Raw genomic sequence first — 25,469 nt, 5'->3', positions numbered from 1 at the left:
ATGTAAAATAGATAACTAGTGGGAAGCAGCCGCATAGCACAGGGAGATCAGCTCGGTGCTTTGTGACCACCTGGAGGGGTGGGATGGGGAGGGTGGGAGGGAGGGAGATGCGGGAGGGAGGAGATATGGCAACATATGTGTATGTGTAACTGATTCACTTTGTTGTAAAGCAGAAGCTAGCACACCATTGTAGAGCAATTATACTTCAATAAAGATGTTTAAAAAAAAAAAAAAAAAACAGTATTTCACTATAAATGTGCTTCAATATTCAGGAAAAATAACAAGTTACACCTTTTCCTATTGACAGATACAGTTGGGAAAAAAATAAGGTCTTAGGCACCTGGTATAGATTTCAGAAATAAAAGGCTGGGAATAGCAGCCAAATTTCACTACCACCTGCCCAACGTATATCTCCTTTAATGCCCTTTTTTTTTTTTTAACATCTTTATTGGAGTATAATTGCTTTACAGTGGTGTGCTAGTAATGCCCTTCTTATAGCTAATTCAATTGCCAAAATAATGTAAAGAATTCCAGTTAATCAAATTTCATTAGGTTATCTAGTACATGACTATATACAAATCTAACTGAAGGACAGAATTTTAAAAGATCAGTTCCTCTTACTTTTTAAGCTATTGAGAAAAGGAGTTTAACTGTTGGAAATCCTATAAAGATTACTTAGAACTGAAATAAAGTCCCTAATTCTCTAATATAACTAGTAGCAACCACCTACCACCATGCTGAATTTATCATCTAGGAACTAAAGTAATTTTTGAGTTAATTATAGTTTTCACAAACTGTTATCACGGAACTTTAGACCTGGAAGATACTAAAGGTCAAATTTTCAAGTCTTTGCAATCATTTAGTAGAGTCACAATGTCAAAGAATAGTTATTCTCTGATTACTATTTATTTATCTCATATAACACACAGAGCAATAATATTCAAAGCATTTGATTTTAATAAAATATACCATGTAAAAATAATACTAAACTCATGGTCTTTCTCTGATCATGCAAAAGTGCACTGGGATATGGCCAGGACCATGAGCAACAATTATCCTTGTACCTGAGAGATTCAATATAACAGGAACAGAGACTGAGGAGTAACAGAATGATAGACAAATTCCAATATCTGGGGAGGTATATATCATAGAATTTGGTTTTATTTTCATTAACCACATAAACTACCATATGCTTACAGCCAATATTAAATATATCTATGAAAGAAAGAGAATTTCCAGACTATATAGTCAATATAAGGTAGAGGTAAAATTTAAGCTGACATTCAATAAGCTAAATAGATGGACTATATTCCTCTTTTCCTGGTGTTTAAAAAAATCTCTTTTCTCAGATCGGATTTATGAAAAGCAACGGAAGTACAGCACCAAGATTTTCTAAAAAGTAACCTTCTATCAGAATTTATAACAGTTCAAAAAATACAGCATTCTGGTATTAAGATATGCAAATTGAACAATCTGACACTATATGAAAATTCTACATATAATTAACACCTTGGTATTAGTGCCCACTTCTTCCTTGCTTCTCTTAGAATTTGAACAGCTCTCTTCAGAGTTGGGGAAACATCTCTTTTTGTTGGAATCACATGAAGATTGGCATAGCATCCTGTTGTCGCAATCTTTTTCCAGGATCTCAATTGCCATGTAGATAAGGTACGTGTCAATGTTTTCAGGAACATACATTCTAATTAGTTTAATTTTATTTGTATCTGTAAAGGATGAAAAAAAAAGATTTAAAAATAAATTACACAGAACACTGCAGAAAACCTATGAGCTGGAAATAGTGACATGTTTTGTAGAAAGGAAGGAGGAAGGTGGCCAAAGAAAATGTCCCTCTTTCAAATGCTTATCCCCTTACAGAACAGAAATAGAGTAAAACATGTCCCCTCACTCCTGCACCACCTGCACCCCTGCCTCCAAGACCCATAGTCAGGTCAGGCTATCAACTCTGCTTAACTTTTGTTTCAAACCGTCTTTTGAGGGCTGCCCTGAGAATCAAAACCACCATCCAAAGAAATTCCAAATATCAATTATAAGTTAATTTTTTGAAAATAATTTATCCTTAAAATAGAAGCTAATCATACTTGTAAATAAGATGCTAATAAAAAGGATTCTTTCAATGGCTATCGAAGCATAACAAAACACATCAACTATTTAAAATGCCTATTATTTAAATAAGTTTTCTGGGAAAGATAGATTTTATTTTCAGATCTTATTTGCCCTAACTTTCCACACAAGTAAGTGCTGAAAATATCTATTGGAGAGTGAAATAATGAGTACCACCTGCACTCCTTCAGTGCTTAAAAGAGATCATATTACCCCTACTTTCGTGGCAGGTCCCTTGGAAGCCACCCTTAATTTTCTAGTTACATGCACATAAAGAATGAAAGAACAAAATTATTAAAAATACTTGCCAGGTACCTCATTAAATACTCTGCTTCATTTATTATTAAGCATAGTTAGAATCTCAGCTCCATAAAAGAAGAAGCTTAAAGTCATGTAAATGGAAAAAACTAAAAGAATAAAAAGGTACAGAATTCCTTAAAATATTGTTACAAGGACAAAACCTACTTAGCAAATAAGATAGCATGAAAATAATAGATATAATTTCTCAATTCACAAATACTCTATTTTTAAGATTAAGATTATGCCATAATAAACTATAGAAAATTCTCAATTCAAGATTGTGCAAAATTTAAATGCCAACAAACTTGTTCATTAAAACACCAAATTATGTGATATGGCTACAGTTAAGTAAAAGATGAAATACCATATCTGAATCATTAGTGTGGCATGGATATCTTCATTTCTTATTATAATTTATAACTCAACAATGTTTCCTCCAGTAAGAGAACAAATAGTATTTTATCAAGGAAAAATAAGAATTCAAAAATAAAATTTCACATTAATAAATGATATATTACAGACTATAACCATACAATCAAAAGAAATAAAGTTTAGAGCTCATGATACTTATCTTTCTCAATTTTGGCTTTGGAAGAAAATGACAATAATATATTTTTTCGTATTATTTGTACAACCTATATACAGTGTATTGACAGAAAGATGAAGTGTTTAATAAGTATAATTTAAATTCCATTGTTCTTTGGAATTTCAATTTAATATTTAACTGAATGAAAATTTATTTGCTATACTCAGTGTATAATAGTAAAGACAACAGGAAAAAGGGAAAAAAAGTGCACAAACTCTTTCAGAGAATACTGCATACTACCAAACAGCTCATCAAAGATATATCTTTCTCTGGGGCTTCCCTGGTGGCGCAGTGGTTGAGAATCTGCCTGCCAATGCAGGGGACACGGGCTCGAGCCCTGGTCTGGGAAAATCCCAAATGCCGCGGAGCAACTGGGCCCGTGAGCCACAACTACTGAGCCTGCGCGTCTGGAGCCTGTGCTCCGCAACAAGAGAGGCCGCGATAGTGAGAGGCCCGCGCACCGCGATGAAGAGTGGCCCCCGCTTGCCACAACTAGAGAAAGCCCTCGCACAGAAACGAAGACCCAACACAGCCAAAAATAAAATAAATAAATAAAAGATATATCTTTCTCTAAATCCTGAGAGATAATACATACATAAAGGAAAAAATAATTCTGGGGTATTAAAATCAAGAAGGCATCTGAGTCTCTGACTTCCTCTAAAATACTATTTCATTCTGCACTGGAGAAAGAGAGGTTTTATACAATCCCAATTCTAACCCTGCAATTAATTACTGTGGTCCTTCCTCTTCCTTAATTTCTAGTAAAATGGCTGCTGAAGTTAGAAAGACTGGAGAGTGACCAGGAGAGCTGGCTAGCTTCCTCACAAGATGACTCACAGCTAAGTGACCTTGGATATTTTATCACAGTACAGGATTTGGCCCTCACGTTTTCAGATTTACAAACCTACTTTAACCTTAATAGAGCCACATTAACCAAGCTCACAAAATGCCAATTCATTAATTTCCAATTATGAATTCACAACTATCATATAGATAAGTACCCAGATTAGCAAGACTAGAGCATATTTTCCCTATAGACAGACCTACATGGGAAATCAAATCATAACCAGAAAGCTGTGATACAGAAGCAGAATTAGTTGTTAAGGTATCTCCCTCAAATAAGATCTTGACATAAGCTATAAACAGGCCCTGAAAACACTTGGAAGTCTCATTGACCAGGATTAGAAATTGCATATTTCTTTCCTTTAAATAGTTGGCAGTACAACTTTAACATGGTATAGTAAAAACAGAAACTTTGGTTTCCTGGAACTAACTTAGAGGACCACTGCCCAAACTTGCCTCTGTCTCTCTCCTTGCCTCCAAGGTTAAGCAATGGAAGGAGAGATGGAGGTGTCCTTCAGTCAAGTCTTGCTCAAGACTAGAACTAATGCTGCCTTTGAAGGTGACTTAAATACCTTTGTTCTGATCAGTTAAGTATAGTATTAATTGTGATCTGTTTTCCCTTATTTCTAAATTTGGGGGGAGAACTGTATACTTGATCCTGAGTGGGAAGGAATTTGAGGTAATAAAAAGTTTAACTATTTGCACTACAGCTTTGGAGATAAGGCTTTTTGTATGTCCACTGCTCTGTCCTAATAGTCCAAAAAAATTTATCAGATTTATTGAATTATAACACACCTAGTTTACATCTGTACATTTAGGGTGTGAAAATCCTTCTAATCCACCTCATCTTTACTTCTGTAAAAAAGGGATCATAATTTTAAAATAGGCATATTTTAAAATTTTCTGCAAGGTAAACAAAGGGGCTTGATCTCCATGAGCACAGTTGAGGTTCTGTAGCAAAGTGACAGGAGGAAACCCTTCTACAAGGGGCCCAAGAGAACTCAGTCCATCCGTTCAACGCCACAGTGCCTGACACTATTGACTGTATTGATAAGAAAGGCTACTTAGGTGAAACCAGTGACAGGGAATCAGAAAGATATAGAAAAAAGCTAAGAGTCAGTGAGCTATGGGGAAAGAATCCGTGTTTTTTTCAAGTGATGAAGTAGAAATTAGAAAAGGATGAAAGAGCACTGTTCGGGGAATGGGTGTGGAAGTTGTAACCTGAAGCTGAAAAAAAAAGCAAGAATTTCTCAGACTCAGACTTTTCTCTGAGTGATAATGGGAAGAAAGATTGTTTTTCTAAAACAATAAAAAGCATTACAAAAGTAAAGTTTTCATAGTAGCATAAAGGGTTAATGTGATCAGAGTGAAAAATATTCGTGGATTGCTTGTTTACTTCATCTGGGTTCAATGACTCAAGTCATTAAGGCTGCGGACGAGGGTCATGGTTATCACCTGAGTTGATGGGAGGGTTTCGGATAACATCAGCAATAATCTTCTGAATCTCTGGAGTCAGACCTGCTCGCTCCATATCGAGTGGGTAGCCAGCTTGCACCGCTTGGGACAAGTGCATGCCAACTGCTGAGAGAGGCAGAATCCTGTTCTCAGCTACACTCTTCTAGAGAAATAGCAGCAAAACAACCAGTGAGTTTTTTGAAGTTTCCACTGTACTGTACAGAAATACAAGGTCCAAAACCTTCAGGTAGTAAATGTTCACTGAGAATAAACAGTGGACTAAACCTTCATTTAAATTTCTCATTTTAACTAATTCTTTAAAATGACTCACATGCTAGAACTCCACAGGTGGTACTTTTTATACTTATTATATTGAATAAAAGCAAAATCACCCAGGTTTAGCTAAGAAATCAATCCTCATCCCTCTGTAATTATTCACCTTAAAAACCTATTAGTGACAGAGAGTAGTCATTCTACGTAAGTCTAATAGCTGCCACAACCTTTTAAAAATACAGTAAACTGTAACCCAATAATGTATATACTTGAAATAACACACGGTACTTCAGTTACATGAATTTCCAGGAAGACAAATCGTAAAATGCTTAGCAATAACATAAGGCTCCAAATGTACTCTAGAAAAGGTTCTCAAGAAGAGTTTAAAAAGTGCTTTAAATTGGCTCTATTCATAAAATAATAATAACAATTTACAAGTGGCTGTCATCATTTGCCTAGCATTGAATTTAACATGAATTGTGCTAAATTAAGGACACTGTTACATATTTATGTAGCTTTTTAACAAATGTAGCTCCAAATCCATTTAAGATGTCTGTTAGATAAAACATTCTTTTAAACATTCAGAAAGTTTAGTCACTCAGCTCTAAATTATTTCATGACACTCTTTTTTAGCACACCTTGAAAGTCTGAATTTGGACTGTATTTGTATGAATGCTGATATTTTCACAAAATAGAGCATTTAAAGCAATATTTTCATCCTTCAAAGGAAGGTTTTAAGTTACTTTCACTAAATGTCTACACTTTTTCTACTAGAAGATGTGTACCATGTGTGCATAATATCAGGGTTATTTGATACCAGGCATTGTATTACCTAAAACTAACTGTATTATTCCTCCTGATTAATTAGTCCTTAGGCATGTTTAATTTTGCAGTTAACTGGCAAGACCCCCTCAGACTCCTGGGAAGTACAGATTATTACACCACAATATTTCACAATAATATACAACCAAACAATAGCAAAAGACACAAATGAAGATATACCACTCTTCACATTTTTAACCATGAATATGTAATATAATACATGAAACTTCATATCCTGGCTAAGTATGAGAATACAATTTATTTTAAAAATTTGGAGGCTATTCCATATTTTCTTGGTAATTATATACAGTTATACCACACATATTTGGTCAAATTGTGTATATACAAGCATGTTTAACATGTACATGTAAGTTACTGTTTAAATAAGAGACTGAACTTAAAATTCCTATTTATCATGTAATATGTTTCAAAAATAGTTCAATGGAATTATTTGGTTCTTTGTGTAATGGCTTTTGTACTTTTAATTAAGGAGTTTGGCTATGTAAGGAGAACATATATTAAGTGACTAAGATAAGCTATGGACTGTTTATTCTTATTTATACTGGATATTAACCAGAATAGAAAGTGTGTAACATAGCCTAGTGGATGGAGACACAGAGAACAGGAAAAGCAGGCCCTGGACCATACAGCCTCATCTAAACCAATTTAACATCAGAAAGGACAGGAATGCAAATTAGTGAAACTTAGCTGGAAGCCTCATTCTGTCCCTATTCCACTAAGATATCCTCTTCATTTTGTATATTTAAAAAATCTCAACAGCCTTAAGGACTTATGCCAAAACAACGAAGAAACATTAAGTATGGCCATTTTTCACAGTAATCAGATTTTTTTCAAAGAGCATCAAGCAGACATGGTTAAAAAAAATAGAACATTATACTAGAGGAGATAGAGTGAAAAGCAAGTTTGTTATTTTTTTAAACTTATTTCTAGCTTCTTCGACATCCTTCAGAGATATTCTATGCACTTTTGTATACATACCCAAGGATATGTGAATATATAAGCATGCAAATATATATACATACACATTTATGTATGTTTTTCACAGTGCTATGCATCTTCCTTTTTTTACTTAACAATGTATCTTGGAGATTATCTCTTATCAGTACATACAGTAATAGTTTTTTAACTATTAATCCCATTTAAAAAAATGTAGTCTTAAAATATGGCTGCTCTAATATCCCTAAGCTATAAATGTGTTTATCAGTACCTCTGATACAACCTCTGTAAGATAATCATGGTCAAACTATACTTGCTGTTTTTACTTAATTAACAGAAAAGGGCTTAGCAGAAAAAGCAAATGACATTCTGTTCTAAAATTAATTATAAAATGAAACAACATAAAATATTGTAGGATTAGAAGAAATTTATCCCAAGTCTCAACTTTGATATTGAAAAGCTGATAAAACACGTTTAGATAAATTTAAAAATTCCCTCTAACTTGAAAGTAACACTTACCAAACACATTTTCTTTTCTTGGAATAAAGAATATGTGATGGCTGCAGACTGTGAAAGTGAGCTTGCTTTATTTTTCACCATCAGACTTTTCTTCTGTTCTTCTTGTGGTTTTGTACTTGAAAAGAGGTCTGTCTACAAAATTTTAAATGTAGCACAAATGATCAAAAATAATATCAATATAATGATAGATAGAATATCAACATGATCATTAGCTATTAGGGAAAAAAATAACACAAATAAAACCTCTAAGGAACAGCCCCAAATTCCCTTTTTATGAGGAGCTCAAAAAGTTTTTTTTATTTTTTACATATTGATTTTAAAAAGTAAAATAAGGCTAGAGAGAATAAGTTTTGAATAAAATATTTGTAATTACAAACATGGTTGTAAAACTAGAAATTCCTAGTCTTCCCTTTAAGCCAATAAGAGGGACTAAAAATGCACTATAATGTGGACCACTCTGCCTCTAAATTAGTCCCCTAATACCCTGGAAGTGAATAGTAAATGAATGAATGAAGCTTTAATTTCTATCTACATTTGAAGGTAAAATAATTTCTTAGTCTAAAATACAGTACTTATTCAGATTTAAAAACAAAACCTCTCAACAAAATAAACAGACATAAGCAGGTTTGACAACTATTACTTCAGAATCATCTTAAAAATTAGGTAACTAGTGGTTATCAGTGGGGAGAGGTGGAGGAAGGGGCAAGATAGGGGAAGGGAGTTAAGAGGTACTAACTACCGGGTATAAAACAAATAAGTTACAAGGATGCAATGTACAGCACAGGGCATATAGCCAATATTTTATAATAACTTTAAATAGCGTATAATATATAAAAATACTGAATCACTATGCTGTACATCTGAAACTAATATAATATTGTAAGTCAACTATACTTCAATTTAAAAAAATAGGTAACTAACATGTTTTTATAACTGATTTACTATAGAAACTATCTGATTCATTTTCTAAGTGTCCAGCATAGAAATGAAAAATGCTGCTTTTGAAGGGTGTTTTGTAATCGTCAAAAAAAGTTTATTTTCTCAGAGGTCCTGCAAACCATAGTATTTTACCTGAAGACTATTTATTTGACAGAAATGTTTGATGACTTCCAACACAGGGGCCAACATCGTAGCTTTGCCTTCAGAAACACCATCGATCCTTTTCACATTTTCAACTGTAGTAGGTCTGTTGTTTAAAAAAATTAAAAAGTCAAGAAACCACTGAAACGTTACCACTCCAGCAACACAGCTGATAGATATTTAGCTTCAATACTGACACTCAATAAACATGGATTTTTTTCCAGCAACCAAAAACAATGTATAAAACAAGTAATTGTGTTTTATGATTCTTAGAGGACAACTAAGAGGCTAAGAAACTCAGAAGAAAATCTCATTCATTATTTACAAAGTTTTTACCTGTAACAATAAACTTGCTAACTAACTACTTCAGGCTTTTAATATTTCTTATTGTGTCCAATATGAAGAGAATGTCTGATGTCTTCTTTCTAAAAATCTGCCAATCTAATGATTACTCCTTTTCCTTTAAATATCTTCACTGAATATTAAAATGTGGTCTTTGAATATTTATTTTTAATGAAATAATTATTATAAGATATATGCACTATGTAACATTATTAGAAAATTCTTCTCTAAAGTAACATCTCTTGAATGAAATTTAGCAACAGAAACAATTTTTGAAAAGGAAGTATACAAGATGAGTACAATTACCAAGCAACAATTCTTTGGAAATAATTTCTTCTAAATATTTATTGACCACCTAGTGACTATTAGGCATTGTGCTAGGTGCTTTGGAAAACACAAAAAGATGAGGAATATAACATCTTCATCACAGAGTTTAAAATCTAGAAGACACATATACATGAATACAATAACAAAAAAATAAATAAAGCATTATGTAATAAGTGCCATACAATCATCTTTTAAATTTACATTTAAAAGTCCTTTATGAAATCCACAGAGGAATCACTTTGCTGATAAGAACATGGAAGGCTTCATGGAGCAAATAACAATAAAGCGAGATCTTAAAGGATTTCCTAATAGGAGTTTTGGGAAATCAAGGAAACTACAAGTCAGAAGCAACATTGTAAATAAGTATATGGAAGTTGAAAAGGAGACTTAAACAAATGGTAAACAATCTAGGTAAGATTAAGCATTAAAATTCTGTGACTCAGATGGAAAAGAAGGTTTAAGTCCATAAATGGAAGGCCTTGAATTGTGGGCTAAATAAGTTAAGACAGTGTGAAACTAGTTAAGCAGAAGTACAACATGAAAAGATTAATTTGGTATTCATATATCAGATGAAACAGAGAAAGAGAGAGGCTGAAGAAAGAGTAACTAGTTAGAGGCTTTTGCAACAGTCCAAGGGTAATGGTCTGAACTACCATGGTGTCACTAAAAGAAGGAAGAAAGGCATAGACAGACACAGAAGGAACACTGAAATGAAAAAGTCTAAAAACTATATAATAAGAGAAAGATGGGGATATATGTTAGAAGAGTAAAAGTAATATCAGAGGTATTAAACAGGCGTGACTAGGAACATGTTAGTATGACTAACAAAAATAAGGAATTCAGAAGGAAGAGTTTTGGCATTTGCATGAAATGCATGTACGGAGGGTTGGTGGGTAGTGAGTTAGATTTTATATACACTGGGTCTGATTGCTGAAAACAGTTGGTTTCATGTGGGACTAAAGCTCAGTGAAGAAAGAGATCATTGGCAGCAACATGGGAGATTTGGGAACCACCTCTTGGATGTGACTGCTGGAGCCACAGTCATATTATCGCTAAATGATGTATTTTACAAATCTATTATGTTAGAAGAAAATAAGTTAGAAATATGCAATAGTTTACCTCATTTTGGCCATATCCACCAGTATCTTATTTGTTGCCAGAATAGCTGGAGGAACATTCATTTTATTGGCATGTTTCTGCCTAGCTTCCACCAATTTGCCATATAATGTAGTCTGAACGAAAAGCAAAGAAACAACATTTGTTTAAATGTACTTTGAAAAATCCAGCCCTTTATTTTTAGAGCTTCAGATATTACATTTCCCCCTTAGGATGAAAAATGAACTGTATCTTAGACTCTTAGCTAAAGAACAATTTTTAAAATACTGGCAAGAGAATTTTAAGCATGCATAGACTCATAACTATCTTCTCAAAAACTAACTGCCTTTTTACAAAAGCCATACCTGAGTCTCCTGCTCTTCAGCTGAAATAACAGGTTCTGAGGACTTGTAGTATTTTCCTGGTGATGGCACCATGATGCTAAAACATTTAAAAGAAAAGAAATAATAAAAGCTTTTCTTTCTCCAAGTTCACTTTTTATTTTGCCCCCAAAATGAGAATACCTTTCCCAATCAATATTAACATTTATTTGTCACAATACCAGTAAGGCAACTGTCACTTAAATGACAGCCTAGATTTTAAACATTTTGTATCAAATACATTCATTATATAGGTAAAGTTAAAACTATGATTTGAGTCAATCACAAAATTGGTGCGATTAAGCACAGCATTTGCCTCCTCCTCATCAATCAAATACTTGGAAAGAAAATACTCCTTATCTATACCAAAGTAAAATTTTTTCTAACCAAGAATGATACAATCTATAACTCTTCTTGTGATAGCACTATTTTTTGGCTGTTGAGGAACATTAGCATGGAATTAATCAAATTATTCACATTTTTCTTCAAAATCAAACTAAAAAAAAAGCCGAAAGGAGTAATTTTGCCTTTGACTCCTCGAAAGAATTTAAAACACCCAATTAGCAATTAACATGGTATGAAAGGTGCAAGGCAGCAAACTAGATAGAAAACCAGGTTCTACAAGGGGCAATTTCACGGATAAATTAATTATAAAGAGGAAAAGTTATAAAAATGAAATTGTATAGAATAGCCTATGTAAAAGGTGTCAAATTTAAATAAATTTCTGCTTTTGGGGGGGAAAGAGAAGAACATGTTTGATGTATAAGAAATGTTTATAAATTTCCCTGTTTCAAGAATTAAAAATTTACAGTGTAAAGTAAGACTTCATTTTTACAATTATCAGATTTTATCACTAGAATAAAGAGATTTGAACATGAGGAAAGAAAACTCCAGTTCAAAGAACTAGTCATATCAGGTGACTCAAGACAACTATAAATTTGTTTTAAATAATAAGATATTTACCTTTATCATAGTATTTATGGAAATCTTTATACTAATGGACTATTTGCAAATTGGTATGTTAAATTATTTCACAAAAAAAATTTTATTATCATATATACTGGCAAAATTCTGTGTAACATATCCCTGAAGCAGAAAAATATGTGGAAAATGTTTGCTAGAAAATGTTTTGCCTATGAATGCTATTACAAGTGCACAGAAGAAAAGTACAAAATATATAATAAGGGACTTGCCTGGTGGTGCAGTGGTTAAGAATCTGCCTGCCAATGCAGGGGACACGGGTTTGAGCCCTGGTCTGGGAAGATCCCACATGCCGCAGAACAACTAAGCCCCTGTGCCACAACTACTGAGCCTGTGCTCTAGAGCCCGTGAGCCACAACTACTGAGCCCATGTGCCACAACTACTGAAGCCCACTCGCCTAGAGCCCGTGCTCTGCAACAAGAGAAGCCACCGCAATGAGAAGCCCATGCACCGCAATGAAGAGTAGCTCCCGCTCACCGCAACTAGAGAAAGCCCGTGCACAGCAGCGAAGACCCAACGCAGCCAAAAATAAATAAATAAAAATAAATAAATTTATTTTTAAAAAAAGGAATCTCAGTAAGTCTGGAATAAATTATGATAGAAAAATCATGAAAATCTTTTTAAAAAACCCAAAATATATAATATCATTGAAGAGATAAGTGGAAATCTTGTAACCATGAATCAAGAAAAGATTGCTATACATGATTAAAGAAAGAGAACAAGAACAAAGTTCTTAGAAATTAAAAATTTGATATCTAAAATTAAAATCTCACTAGATGGGAGGGGATATAAAGTCAAGGAACTCTCCAAGAGAGTAAACAAATTAAAACAGATTGAAAATAGGAGAATATAAAAATTAATAATAGCTTACTCAGCCGTTAAAAACAACAAAATAATGCCATTTGCAGCAACATGGATGGACCTGGAGATTTTCACACTAAGTGAAGTAAGTCAGACAGAGAAAGACCAATATCATTATGATATCGCTTACAAGTGGAATCTAAAAAAAAAAAAGTGATACAAATGAACTTGTTTACAAAACAGAAACAGACTCACAGACTTAGAGAATGAATTTATGGTTACCAGGGGGGAAGGGTTGGGGAGAGGGATAGATTCAGAATTTGGGACTGACATGTACACACTGCTATATTTTAAAAAGATAACCAACGAGGACCTACTATAAAAAAAAAAATTAGTAATAGGAACACTAAACAAGTAAAGGAAATAAAAAAGGGAATTATTAACATCAAGGAGAATTAAGAGTGGTGGCCATAATAACACAGATTGCCTTAGTGTTATATAATATTTGAGTAGATACAATAATGTAAAAACAAATTATTAATTTGACCAAAAACTGAAATATAATTTTGTTCTAAGGAAGGGGGGGGGCATTGATGGAGAATAAATGAAGGAAGGGGATATGGGAGACAAGCCCTAATTTACCATTATAGGATGTCAACAGAAAATTTCTAAAACTGGTAAGTCAAAAAAATAGTAATCTAAGCATGTCACTTAGAAATACGGAGGCAACCTCATACCTGTCAGAATGGCTATCATCAAAGAGTCTACAAATAAATGCTGGAGAGGGTGTGGAGAAAAGGGAACCCTTGTGCACTGTTGGTGGGAATGTAAATTGATGCAACCACCGTGGACAACAGTATGGAGGTTCCTCAAAAAACTAAAAATAGAGCTACCATACGATCCAGCAATTCCACTCCTAGGTACATAGCCAGAAAAAACAAAAACACTAATTCAAAAAGATACATGCACCTCAATGTTCACTATTTACAATAGTCAAGATATGGAAGCAACCCAAATGCCCATCAACAGACTAATGGATAAAAAAGATATGGAGTAGATACATACAATGGAATATTACTCAGCCATAAAAAAGAATGAAATTCTGCTATTTACAACAACATGGATGGACCTAGAGAATACTATGCATAGTGAAATAAGTCAGGAAGAGAAAGGCAAATACTGTATGATATCACTTGTATGTGGAATCTAAAAAATAATACAAATGAATGTATATGCAAAACTCACAGGTTTTGCACCAAAGGGAAGAGGGAAGGGGGGGCGCTAATTAGGGGTATGGGATTGAAAGATACAAACTACTATATATAAAATATATAAGCAACAAGGGTGTATTTTATAGCACAAGAAATTGCAGCCATTATCTTGTAATAACTTTTAACGGAGTATAATCCGTAAGAATACCGAATCACTATGCTGTACACCTGAAACTATATTGTAAATCAACTATACTTCAATTTAAAAATAAAGGAAAGATGAGGTATTGTCAACAATAGCCCTCTTTCTTAGCCTTTTCCCCACTTTTTTTCAACCTTTCAAAGAGAAATGTACAATAAATATTAATAAAATATATGCTGAAAAGGTGTTTGTTTTTTTGGCCTCACCGCGCAGCAGGTGGGATCTTAGTTCCCCCCCGACCAGGGATCGAACCCACGCCTGCTGCATTGGAAGTGCAGAGTCTTAACCACTGCACTGCCAGGGAAGTCCCAAAAAGGTGTTTTTAAAAAAAGAAATATGGAGGCCAATACCATAGAAACTGGTCAAAAGATCTGAGGGTGACTGCTTCTATAGAACAGAACAAAATGGGTTTGAGAAGGGTGTGAACTCGTGTGCTTTGTTATATGCCTTTAAGTCTCAACTGACTTTTAAAAACATTCACATGTATTATTTTAATGAAAATTCAAATGAAATTTAAAATAATAGTTATTGACATGTAAGCATCTTTTTCACTTCTGTACACTAAGCCCGTATATTAAAATTAACTTCTGGACCACTCTACAGGCATCTCAAACTTAGTATGTCTATCACTAAACTCCTAATTTAACCTCATCCCCTAAACATTCAGCCCTTCAAACCTGTCTTCCTCTTACATAGCCCAGTGAAGGAAATGGCAGCACTCACCCACCATCAAAGACAAAAACCCAAGCATCACAGTCAAGTCTTCCATCTTCCTTAACCTGCCTATCTTTTCAATCACTGAGTCTTAACAATTCCATCTCCTAAATATCTTACAAATCTCTTTCTCTCCCCACCCACTGCCACTTCCCTTGACTGATCTACCATAGCCTCTTGCAAACAACACAGCAAGAGCCTCCCTATTTGTGTCTCTACAACTATGATCCTCCTGCAGTCCATTCCCTCCACAGCCAGAGCCATCTACCACGGGTCGGCATGCTAGGGGTGCACAGGCCAAATCTGTCTGTTCTGATAAGGCTTGTAGTTAAGAATGGCTTCTTCTACATTTTTTAATAGTTAAAAAAATCAAGAGGAAAACATTTTGTGACATGTGCAAATTATATGAAAATCAAATTTCAGTGTCCCTAAATAAAGTTTTATTGGAACACAGCCACACTCATTCATTTACATATCATCCATGGCTGGTTTGAGGCCACAACGGCAAAGCTGTGTAGTTGAGACAGAGACCACATGGCCCTCAAAGCCTAAATTATTTCCTATCTGATCCTTCATGTTTGTCAACCCCTGTTCTCAATCATAAATTTGATCATGTCACTGTTCTGCCTAAAACCTTTCCTTAGCGACCAACTGCTTTTATGATCAAATCGAGTGCTTGAAAGGAACTGGATATTCGAGACACTGTTCAACTCTCCAGTCTTAAATTTTCCCACTCCCTTGCTTCCCTCTGTCAGGGAATTGCTAGCAAACTGCTGAATCCCTCAATCATGTCATACCCTCTTCTTGCTTTCAGGTTTTAGTACATGGACCATTCCTCTGCTTAGAAAACATCCCTTCACTTCACCCAACTGCTACTTAAGCCTCAAGTGTCACTTCCAAAGTGTTTCCAAAGTGTTACAACCCTGGATTGTAATTTTCTGTTCCCTTACGTGTATATCCCACTAGAATATAAACTCTGGGAGGGCCAGTGACTATGTCTCTATTATCCTCCACTGAATCCCAGTGCCTAGAATAGTACATGGCACAAAGAAGATGCCACAGGGAATGTTTAAATGAAGAAATGCTTCAGCATATTGAACAGGTATATTGTTTTGCACACTCCTTAAACCTTTTGTTTACATGAAACACAGTATATATATATCCAAACAAAAAGAAATTATTTGGGGTGGAAGACTGGTATTATGGTAAATGTCTCTATCAGATCCAAAGTAGTATTACCTATCTAAGTGAGCAAACCATTAAAGAACAAACCATTTTCTTTCACCTGCTATGTATGTAAGTGTAGTCCACTTAATCTGTGCATATGTCCTAACAAGTTTTTTAAATTCTCCATTTTCAGACCTTCTGTAATTCTGTACATTCTCTACACTTTTATTAAGTCAGAAAGTCATTAAGCTTGAAAGCACAATAGGTGCATTACCTTTATTCTCTACCAACCCCAATATCTACCATTTTATGTTGCCATAAGATCGTTTTTTTTGAAAATGGAGTGGGAATATATATATTTCATACAAATATAATATAATAATAGGGTTTAGATGCTAGAGGTTGACAAATATAGATGTGAAAGTCAGCTCTGTTATTAGATGGATGCTCCTAACAAGTTAGTTAACTTCTTAACCTTTAGTCTCTTCAACTGTAAAATGGGGATAAATAATAGTAGCTAACTCATAGGTTACTATATGAATTAAATGAGATATTACTTATAAAATGCTTAGCATTTAGCACAGTCTGGCAAATAATAATGCCCAGAAGTGTTAGCTATTAAATTAACATTAAAACTATCATTTTGTAAGTCTGCTTTAATAATTATAATACTAGAGGCTTATGTTTTAACTTCCTTCTGCCAGTGAAATAGCCCAACATCTGACAGACCTTTCTCTCTAGGAAAGAATGAGAAAAAGTGCAAATAAAGTGAGTATAAAAAATAAAAATGTGAATTCTGTACCTTTTTTCAGGAATGTTACTCCCAGAAGAAATTTTATCACATGCTTTGTAAGAATACATCTTATACAAGCTGGACTGCTTTTAAACATATAAAGGTCCATTCAAAAATAAAAAAGAGAGAAGTTTCAAAAAACTTTTAAAAATGAAGAAAATAAGATACAAAATATTACAATAATTTTTCCTTTTACTAACCAACTCATCAAATAAATCATCTGAAAATAAGCTCATGAATTATCAACTTCTAGGGCAGTTAGAAATGCAATGTAATATCCCATTCCTCCCAAATCTATAGAGAATATATGATCAAAAGAATTCTTAGAGACATAGCAAGAGCCAAAGTCACAAAAATGATTCAATTACATTGTGTATACTTTAATAAAGCAGAAAAAGTTCACCAGAAAATTTAATTCAGCACATTTGTCCATCACCCCATCACCCTAGTATCCTCATTAGTGGAAGTCGGCCTGTGGATAAGTATTTAATCTGTGATAGTTACCTAAGATCCAAAACAAAGCAGGAAAAGCTTTGTGTATGTGTATGTGTCTATGTAACTGTAATGATAACATTTAGGAATCAGGCTTATTTTTCCATCAACTAAAAGTACTCTAATATCCAAAAAAAGATATTATAAAAAGTGTTATAATATCCAAGCCAAATGAGTTATAAAATAGGCTTAAAAGAAAAAAAAAAAACATTACTTTCTCAGATACTTCTAACTGTTCTATTAACCCCAGAAATCATATATTGCATATTTTATTCTGTTCATATCATTTCTCTTTCCACATTTTATGTCTTGTTATATATGGCATTTTCCTCTTTGAGTGGAAATAAAACAGAAAAATTTTAAACAGGAGTTGCATCAATAAAGAATGAAATAATAAGAACCATCTCTTTAATAAAAACAAACCTCTGAAGTTAATTTAATTGGTACTTGATTAGAGGAATGTTGCTCAGTGCCGGAAGATACAGCTTTAGAACTGAAAAATAATAAAATTAAATTATCTCAAATGTTAAAATGTAATTATCTAATACATGAATCATCACACCTCCACTCTTAGAAAGGCAGATAAGGTTATATTACTCTTTTAGAACTGATGCTTTTTGAAATTGATTTTTCCCCTCCAAAGAGCTTAAGCTCTTCAAAGTCTAGATTTAAAACTCTTTAAAGTTTTTTAAGTTTAAAAGTAAAACTGATAATCTAAAGCACAACATAATGGTTATAGTCAATAATACTGTATTATAAACTTCAAAGTTGCTCAGAGACTAGATCTCAATTGTTCTCTACACAAAAAAGAAGTGCTATTCAAGTGATGTGATAAAAGTGTTATCTAACGCAATTGCCATAATCACAATGCAATATATAAATGTATCAAACCAATACTTGTACACTTCAAACTTACACAATGTTAAATGTCAATTATATTTCAATTAAAAAAAAAATTGAAAAATGATCGATAACATGTAAAGGTACTAAAAAGTAGGCAACACGTGTATTTCTTTCCCGTCCTCTATACATAAGAAGGAAATATGGTATATAGAGTCTTCAACATTGAACTCAATGCTGCTTCTTTATTTTATTTATTTATTTATTTTAATTGAAGCATAGTCGATTTACAATATTGTGTTAGTTTCAGGTGTACAGCAAAGTTACTTGGTTATACATATATGTATGTATATATCTATATTCTTTTTCCTGATTCTTTTCCAGTATAGTTTATTACAAGATACTGAATATAGTTAGTTCCCTGTGCTATACACTTCTTTAATCAACAAGAGAGCAGCTTTCTAAGTACTATAGTCGTCTACTTCCTATTCACCAAGACAGTGTTCTATGATTTATCATTCTCCCTACTGACTCCCACCCCCAAACTGACTAAAAGAGGTATGCAAAAATGATTATCTTTACTCATTTTACTTTGTGTGGTACCTGTAAATTGGTATAAAATGAATCATTTAAACAACAGAAAACCCAGAAGTTAAAAAAAAAAAGTGAAAAATGAACCTTGGTAGAAAAAACTCCCTTGGACACAGTTCTTCATTAGCTTGAAGGATAAGGCTCTGAGGAGATTCTGTTTTGGCTTTAGCAAGCCAATTTCTACCCTATTGAACACAAGAAGAATCTTTTAATGCACAGTGAGAAAATTAAATCAAACAGGCAGACTTCTACATTGTTTACCTTTTCTGTAAGGGTGCAAATCTTTACAAATTTGCTTTGCCCAGGAACTTCTACCAAGAATCCCTCAGTTATGAGCTGATGGGAAAAAACCCTCCACCAATTCTCTGTGTGATCCTTGCCAGTGCCAAAGAAATTGTGACTGCGATATTTATCTTCAAGACGCTGGGAATTCTGAAATTAGGAATAAAATCAATTTCTTAAAATGTTTATTTAATTAAACAGGAGATGTAAAACACGAAACCGTCTATTGATTCTTTGGCTTTAACACTAAATTTCTGCTTTAAAAACCTACGAAATTTTTATACCCCTCCTGCTTGCTCTGATTACTTAAGTCACAAATAAATACACTCAAAATAGTGTTCCTTTTCTGTTTTAAATAACGGCAGGAAATTTTATATATAAATCACATGCATTTCCCAATGCATAGGTTTGGATATATTTGGAATATTTAACCTTTGCTATTTAGACCTTTTATTAACATACCCACATGATTGTTGGAAAACCGTGATCATAAATCTACAGCTCAAGACTTGAAGCATGGGTGTCAAAGGCAGTGTGACCCATAGCTGGTAATCAGTGAGTGCAGTGCCAAGACGCAGGTTTCCACTGCGTTGTTGTCATTACTGTGCTTTTGGTCCGTGATGTTTCAGCAAAGTTTACTTGATCATTTCTGATTTAGCTGCTTCACTGAGATATATCAGAAAGAGCAGGTGCATGCTAGACAGTTGATGTTTTTGAGATATTTTTCCCTAAGTGACCAGAGGATTCCGATCGGAGATTCTTCATAGCCATCAAGGTCTAGAAATGTTGGGGAAGCTAGCTCATCATATGCAATTCTCTTGTCCTCTAATGGAAATGACTCTCCCCACCTTCACTCTCCACAGAGAACTTTTTCTATTCACTTTGCCCTCTGATTACCCCTTTCCTAAAAAATTATTTATTTATTTATTTTTGGCTGCGTTGGGTCTTCGTTGCTGCGCACAGGCTTTCACTAGTTGCAGTGAGCGGGGGCTGCTCTTCGTTGCGGTGCGTGGGCTTCTCATTGCGGTAGCTTCTCTTGTTGCCGAGCACAGGCTCTAGGTGGCTTCTCTTGTTGTGGAGCACGGGCTCTAGGCGCACGGACTTCAGTAGCTGTGGCACGCGGGCTCAGTAGTTGTGGCTCGTGGTCTCTAGAGCGTAGGCTCGGTAGTTGTGGCGCACAGGCATAGTTGCTCCGTGGCATGTGGGATCTTCCCAGACCAGGGCTCAAACCTGTGTCCCCTGCATTGGCAGGCAGATTCTTAACCACTGTGTCACCAGGGAAGTCCCTGATTACCTCCTTCATCCATCCTACACATCTAAATACTACTTTTAAATGTGTATGGTACTATATGAACGTAGCGCTCTCTGGAGAATTGCTCCTATCTAATGTATTTGCGGTGAATACAGCAGATTGTAATTCGAGGGTCATTCTGCCCTTCCTCCACTGTGACTTCTACCACAGAATCGGGAAGTTACAGACACTATTTCTCAAACTTTCTTTCAACTAGGCTTCTGGATGTGATTTAAGTTCCACTAAACAAAGGTATTTTTGCATGACATCTACACACAGGAAGTGAGGCAAAGGGCGCTACTTTGCTATATTTGCAGGTATGCATGACTGTGGAGGGGTTTGCTTTTTATGAGAAAGTGTTAGCAAAGAACCTAGCATACAGCTTCTAGCTTCCTAAGTAACAGGAGACATTCATTCTGTTGATACAGATTATAGAAGGCAGCTCCCAGATCAAGCAGAAGTAGAACCTTCCCGATTGTTACAGCTCCCTATTCAGTGCAGTTTGGGGTCAGGCACTGACAGATAACTTAACCACAGAAGAGGCAACTGCTTCCATGGCAGATTATTTTGCAGTATAATCTTATCAACAATACTCTAAGCCACTTAACACCCAGTAATAAATACCTTTCTGTTTAAATTCGCTAGACTGATCATGAGCTTCATAACAAATACTGTATTTTAGGTTATATTCATGTTTCAAAAACATTCACTCCTTGAGCATGTCAAGAAGTTCCTGTATTCTAAAATTTTCAATATGAAATGCAGTCTAAAATTTTAGAAATAGGCACATCCTGTCACTCAACATTTTTATATTTCATCTATACTCTAATGATGGTTTAACAATCAGTGCATATTCAAATCCAGGGATCAAAATGAAAGGAATATACAGAATGAGTTCCAGCAGACATAACTCAGGCACTATAAGCCTCACTGTATTACAAATGTATTGGTTTTGTTCAACTGATGAAAAGGTTATGGTTACAAGTTTATCATTTTGGAATGTTAAAAATGTGAATACAAGCGAAATAACCTAAAAAGACTGATCCCTCACATAAAGAAATCTAGGCTGAAATTAGATTAGATAAGGAAAGTTCCCATCAGAGACACATCAGTGCCTAGATACACTGAGCTTTTTTAAAACACAGGCTTCTTATAGGTTTAGTTAACAGGGTCTGTAACATGCATTCTAAAAATAAAAATTGAAATTGAATTTTGTATTAAAATAGCTAAGTAATAAAGCTTTAGTATCATGGTGATTATATTTACAAAAATTGTACTAGAACAAGATTCAGAGAAACAGAAACACCCACGTACAACGTGGCACCTTTTTCCATAACAACCTCTACTACCTACACTAACTGACTTTGGTTTGATTTGTGTAGAATGTTTAAAATCAAACATCAGAATTTCAGATCTGGAAGGAACATTGGAGCTCATTGATCTATCTAGTCATTTTTACTCAGATACAGACAATCAGAGGCTCAAAGATGTTAAGTGGTAGCCTAAGGTCATAGAGGTACGACTAGGACACAGTCCTCCAGACCACTACACCAGGGATATATACACACACAGACACCAATATACACACATATACATATATACTGATTGTAGTTAGTGCAGCTAGACCACCTGGGTTCAAGTCACAGCTCCAGTACTTACTAGCTTTTGGATTTTGGGCAAGTCAGTTACTTAACTTACCTGTGCTTCTATTTCCTCAGCTGCTATACAGGTATAATAATACTTCCTATCTCTTGGGGATGTCGTGAAGATTGAGTAACCAGGACAGGACAGAGCCTGGCTCAATAATATTAATTTTATTTTTATGAGTTAACAGCTGATCCTTTAACTTAGCCTGCCTTCCTTAACATAAAAGCAAAAGCCCTGACTCAGTATCGAGTCAGTTTTCCCAGAACACTTGTAATGGCATTCTACACCTGCTGGGGGCTTACCTTTATAGTAGGAGAATCTATTGCTTGCAAACTAATAACACTAAAGATATTAAGTTGCCTAACTAGTACTTATTAGCAATCTGGACACTAAAAATTATTCCTCTAGCCTTCCCTTTTGTACGCAGAAAACAACCTGAAGTGAATGAACACATTTGCTGATATGAAGAAATAAGATGTTCTTCTAATCAGTAGGGGTAACTGTCCCTTCCCCTCATGATCAATAATCATTGTGAATACTGTGTACTGTGTGAATAAATTTACACTGTCATGTTTCCATGGCAATCACCATACACAAAACGAAATACTTCTGCTCTTCGACACAGATCATTTTGTTTTAAAGAAATCATATTCCCTTTTCAACGAGAAATCCAAATTTACCCAAGTAACATTTTTGAAAAAACAGAATAAGGATTTTCAACAACAAATGTCTAAAAAAAAAAAAAAAAACACATATGTCTAACAATTTCTTACTCTGAGCGAGGCATCTTCCATTAATTACTTATATGTTCTAGTTAACTTAATTTTCCAGGTTAACCCACTGACGAAGTAAAACTGCTAAGGATGAGAAAGCTGCCATAGCGGATATAGGGATTTGGGCACTGATTTTAAGGAGTGCACAATTATACATGCACACATCCCTTACCGATCATAAATCTTCATTCTAGTATCTCTAGATCATTCAACCTAAAAATACAAATTTAAAACTGCATGTGAACAGCATAATAAAACAGACACAGCACTAGAATGGTAGTTAGGAAAGCTCATCCTGCTTCTGGCACAAAGTAATGACCTGACATGACACAGGTCATTTAATTTTCTGGGACTTAGTATTAACCGTTGTATAATAAGGTGGTAGAGTTAAATAATCCTTTTGCTCTAAGAGTCTACTTCTATGGGACAAAGTCTCAAAAATGGAAATTATCAACCCATTCTTTTCCTTTAAAAAACAGGTTGGAAAAATTAGGGTACCAAACGGATGCATCAGGGAGTTTGGAAACCTATGAACGGATCGATGTGTGTTACAATAAAGAGAGCCGACTGGCCAGAGCCCAAGTCCCAAAGGATCACTTTCTAATAAAAGCCAAATCTTTGCACCATTATCTGATAGAGAAAACAAACAAACTTGCCACTTCTCTGAATTAACTTCTTTAAAAATCACCATTGCTTGTTGTGGTAGTTCTTTCTGCTGGGAATGCCACATTCCTCTCCACCTTCTTCCCCCGGGTTGGCTCTGAATGCCCAAATCTACTCTTACCATCCACAGAATAGAAAGTGATACCGTAACAAAGACTTCTCTAGTTTCACAGCCATTAACAAGCACTCTCTCTTCAGAACTTAAATAATACTTTATATCTATTCATATGTCCCCGATCTCTCTTTATGCTGCAATATACTTATTTATTCTCAAGTAATACCTTCCATACTAGATGATGTCTCATCTAATTCCGCTTTGAATTCCCCACAAAACAGAGTACAGTGGCTCACACAAAAATAGATGTTTTGGGAATTCCCTGGCGGTCCAGTGGTCAGGATTCCACGCTTCCACTGCAGGGGGCACGGGTTTGATCCCTGGTTGGGGAACTAAGATCCCGCATGCCATGCAGGGTGGCCAAAAAAAAAAAAAAAAAAAGTTTAATAACTAGCAGAAAAAAATAGTTATAAACTCTTAACTCTAGAAGTTTTAGATTCCTGTGTTCTTAAAGTACAAAATAAGTCCATAGTTTCTGTCTATATTTTAACTAATTTGTTTTTTTCTTTTGCCTCTTTCCCAGTTCCTACAGGCCAAGGAAGTTCACAGCTGCCGCTTCAGGGCTTAAAAAGGTCATTTCTGGGACTGTTATTCTATGTGAACAATAAAGCCAAAATATAAAGTTACAATAATTATCTCTAGGAATATATTTCAACCTGATCAAATAGCTTGTCCGAAAAATTAAACGGATAACCCTCTCCTGTTAGAAAGTTTGAAAATTATAAAGGATGATTAAAACTAACAATAGTTTTCCAATGGCTGCCTACAGTCAAAGCATCTTTTATCAAAAGTGTTCTCTAATTCTGGAGCCATGATAAGGTTTAGCACTTTGATAACATGATCAGGAAAGAGGTTTCACTTAATCTCCCGATTATGCAAATTAATGACTGTGTCTGTTTTCTAATCTGTAAAATTAAGATAACTGCATATCTTAATACTTAATTCACAAAGGTGTTTAAAGATTTTTATGTGGTGAGCTATTTAGACCGCTAAAACAAAGTTCCTTAGGCAATATTTCTACTATTTAATTTCCAGCAAAACTTATGCTTTAAAAACAAAATTTTAAACTCCATTCACAAACACCTGAATGGCCTGAATAATCATTTATACTATTTTTAAACATCCTATGTAAGAGAGGAGAATCATGTGCTGCTGAAATATTTGTTTTATATGTACAAATATTATCTCTTTAAATAAACTCCAAGAGTTTCAAGTTTAAGATACTTAATCATCTTACAAATGAAAATTATCTATAAAGATATTAATTTTTCCTAAATTAGTTAAGGTAGACGATTCATTAAATTCTCAAAGGAAATACAATTATAATTTAAAAAATGATATCCCAGTAGATACCAAGATCACTGAAATTGGGGGAAAAAAACTTGCCTTATTTTCACTGTAGTTAATGTCTACAAATTTTTGTTAAGTGGTACTTTTTTAAAAAGTTTTACACCTTTATCTAGCAAGGGTAATATAAAATTTCATAAAGAATAAACTTCTTAATTTGCAGACTCCCAGAAGAGACTGTTGGTATAAGCGGTCTGACTTGGTTTTCAAATAATAGGTGAAATCTGATCCGTCTTGTGACCAGTTCAAGTTTGTCTAGGAGCCCACTTCCACTTATCTGTTGATACTGGATACTGCTGGATTATACCAAATTAAAACAAGGATAATTTTTATAAATTATACATTCAGCTGGGATGCACAGGTTTTAAAGATGACAGAGACAAGAAATTTTCATAGATCTCAATTACATTAAATCTATCCCTTGCAACTTAAATTCTTTTTTTAAAAAAATATAGCAG

The 25,469-nt window shown here is 34.4% G+C and overlaps 1 protein-coding gene across 2 annotated transcripts in view; it reads right to left on the bottom strand.

Moving 5' to 3' along the window:
• Positions 1-25,469, bottom strand: part of WRN (WRN RecQ like helicase) — a 130,429-nt gene that overhangs the window by 6,974 nt on the left and 97,986 nt on the right. For both annotated transcript variants that reach the window (XM_061177178.1, XM_061177177.1), the window contains exons 24-33: positions 19,155-19,325; positions 18,981-19,078; positions 17,886-17,955; positions 16,980-17,053; positions 11,086-11,161; positions 10,745-10,857; positions 8,948-9,062; positions 7,877-8,008; positions 5,306-5,468; positions 1,510-1,724 (exon numbers count right to left, since the gene is read on the bottom strand). In XM_061177178.1, the coding sequence (XP_061033161.1) occupies positions 1,510-1,724; positions 5,306-5,468; positions 7,877-8,008; positions 8,948-9,062; positions 10,745-10,857; positions 11,086-11,161; positions 16,980-17,053; positions 17,886-17,955; positions 18,981-19,078; positions 19,155-19,325 (1,227 nt within the window). The remainder of the gene's footprint in view (positions 1-1,509; positions 1,725-5,305; positions 5,469-7,876; positions 8,009-8,947; positions 9,063-10,744; positions 10,858-11,085; positions 11,162-16,979; positions 17,054-17,885; positions 17,956-18,980; positions 19,079-19,154; positions 19,326-25,469) is intronic.

Source organism: Eubalaena glacialis, chromosome 20 (genome assembly GCF_028564815.1).
Source record: "Eubalaena glacialis isolate mEubGla1 chromosome 20, mEubGla1.1.hap2.+ XY, whole genome shotgun sequence".
Taxonomy (NCBI): Eukaryota; Metazoa; Chordata; class Mammalia; order Artiodactyla; family Balaenidae; genus Eubalaena; species Eubalaena glacialis.
This window is presented reverse-complemented; position numbering and strand designations above follow the sequence as displayed.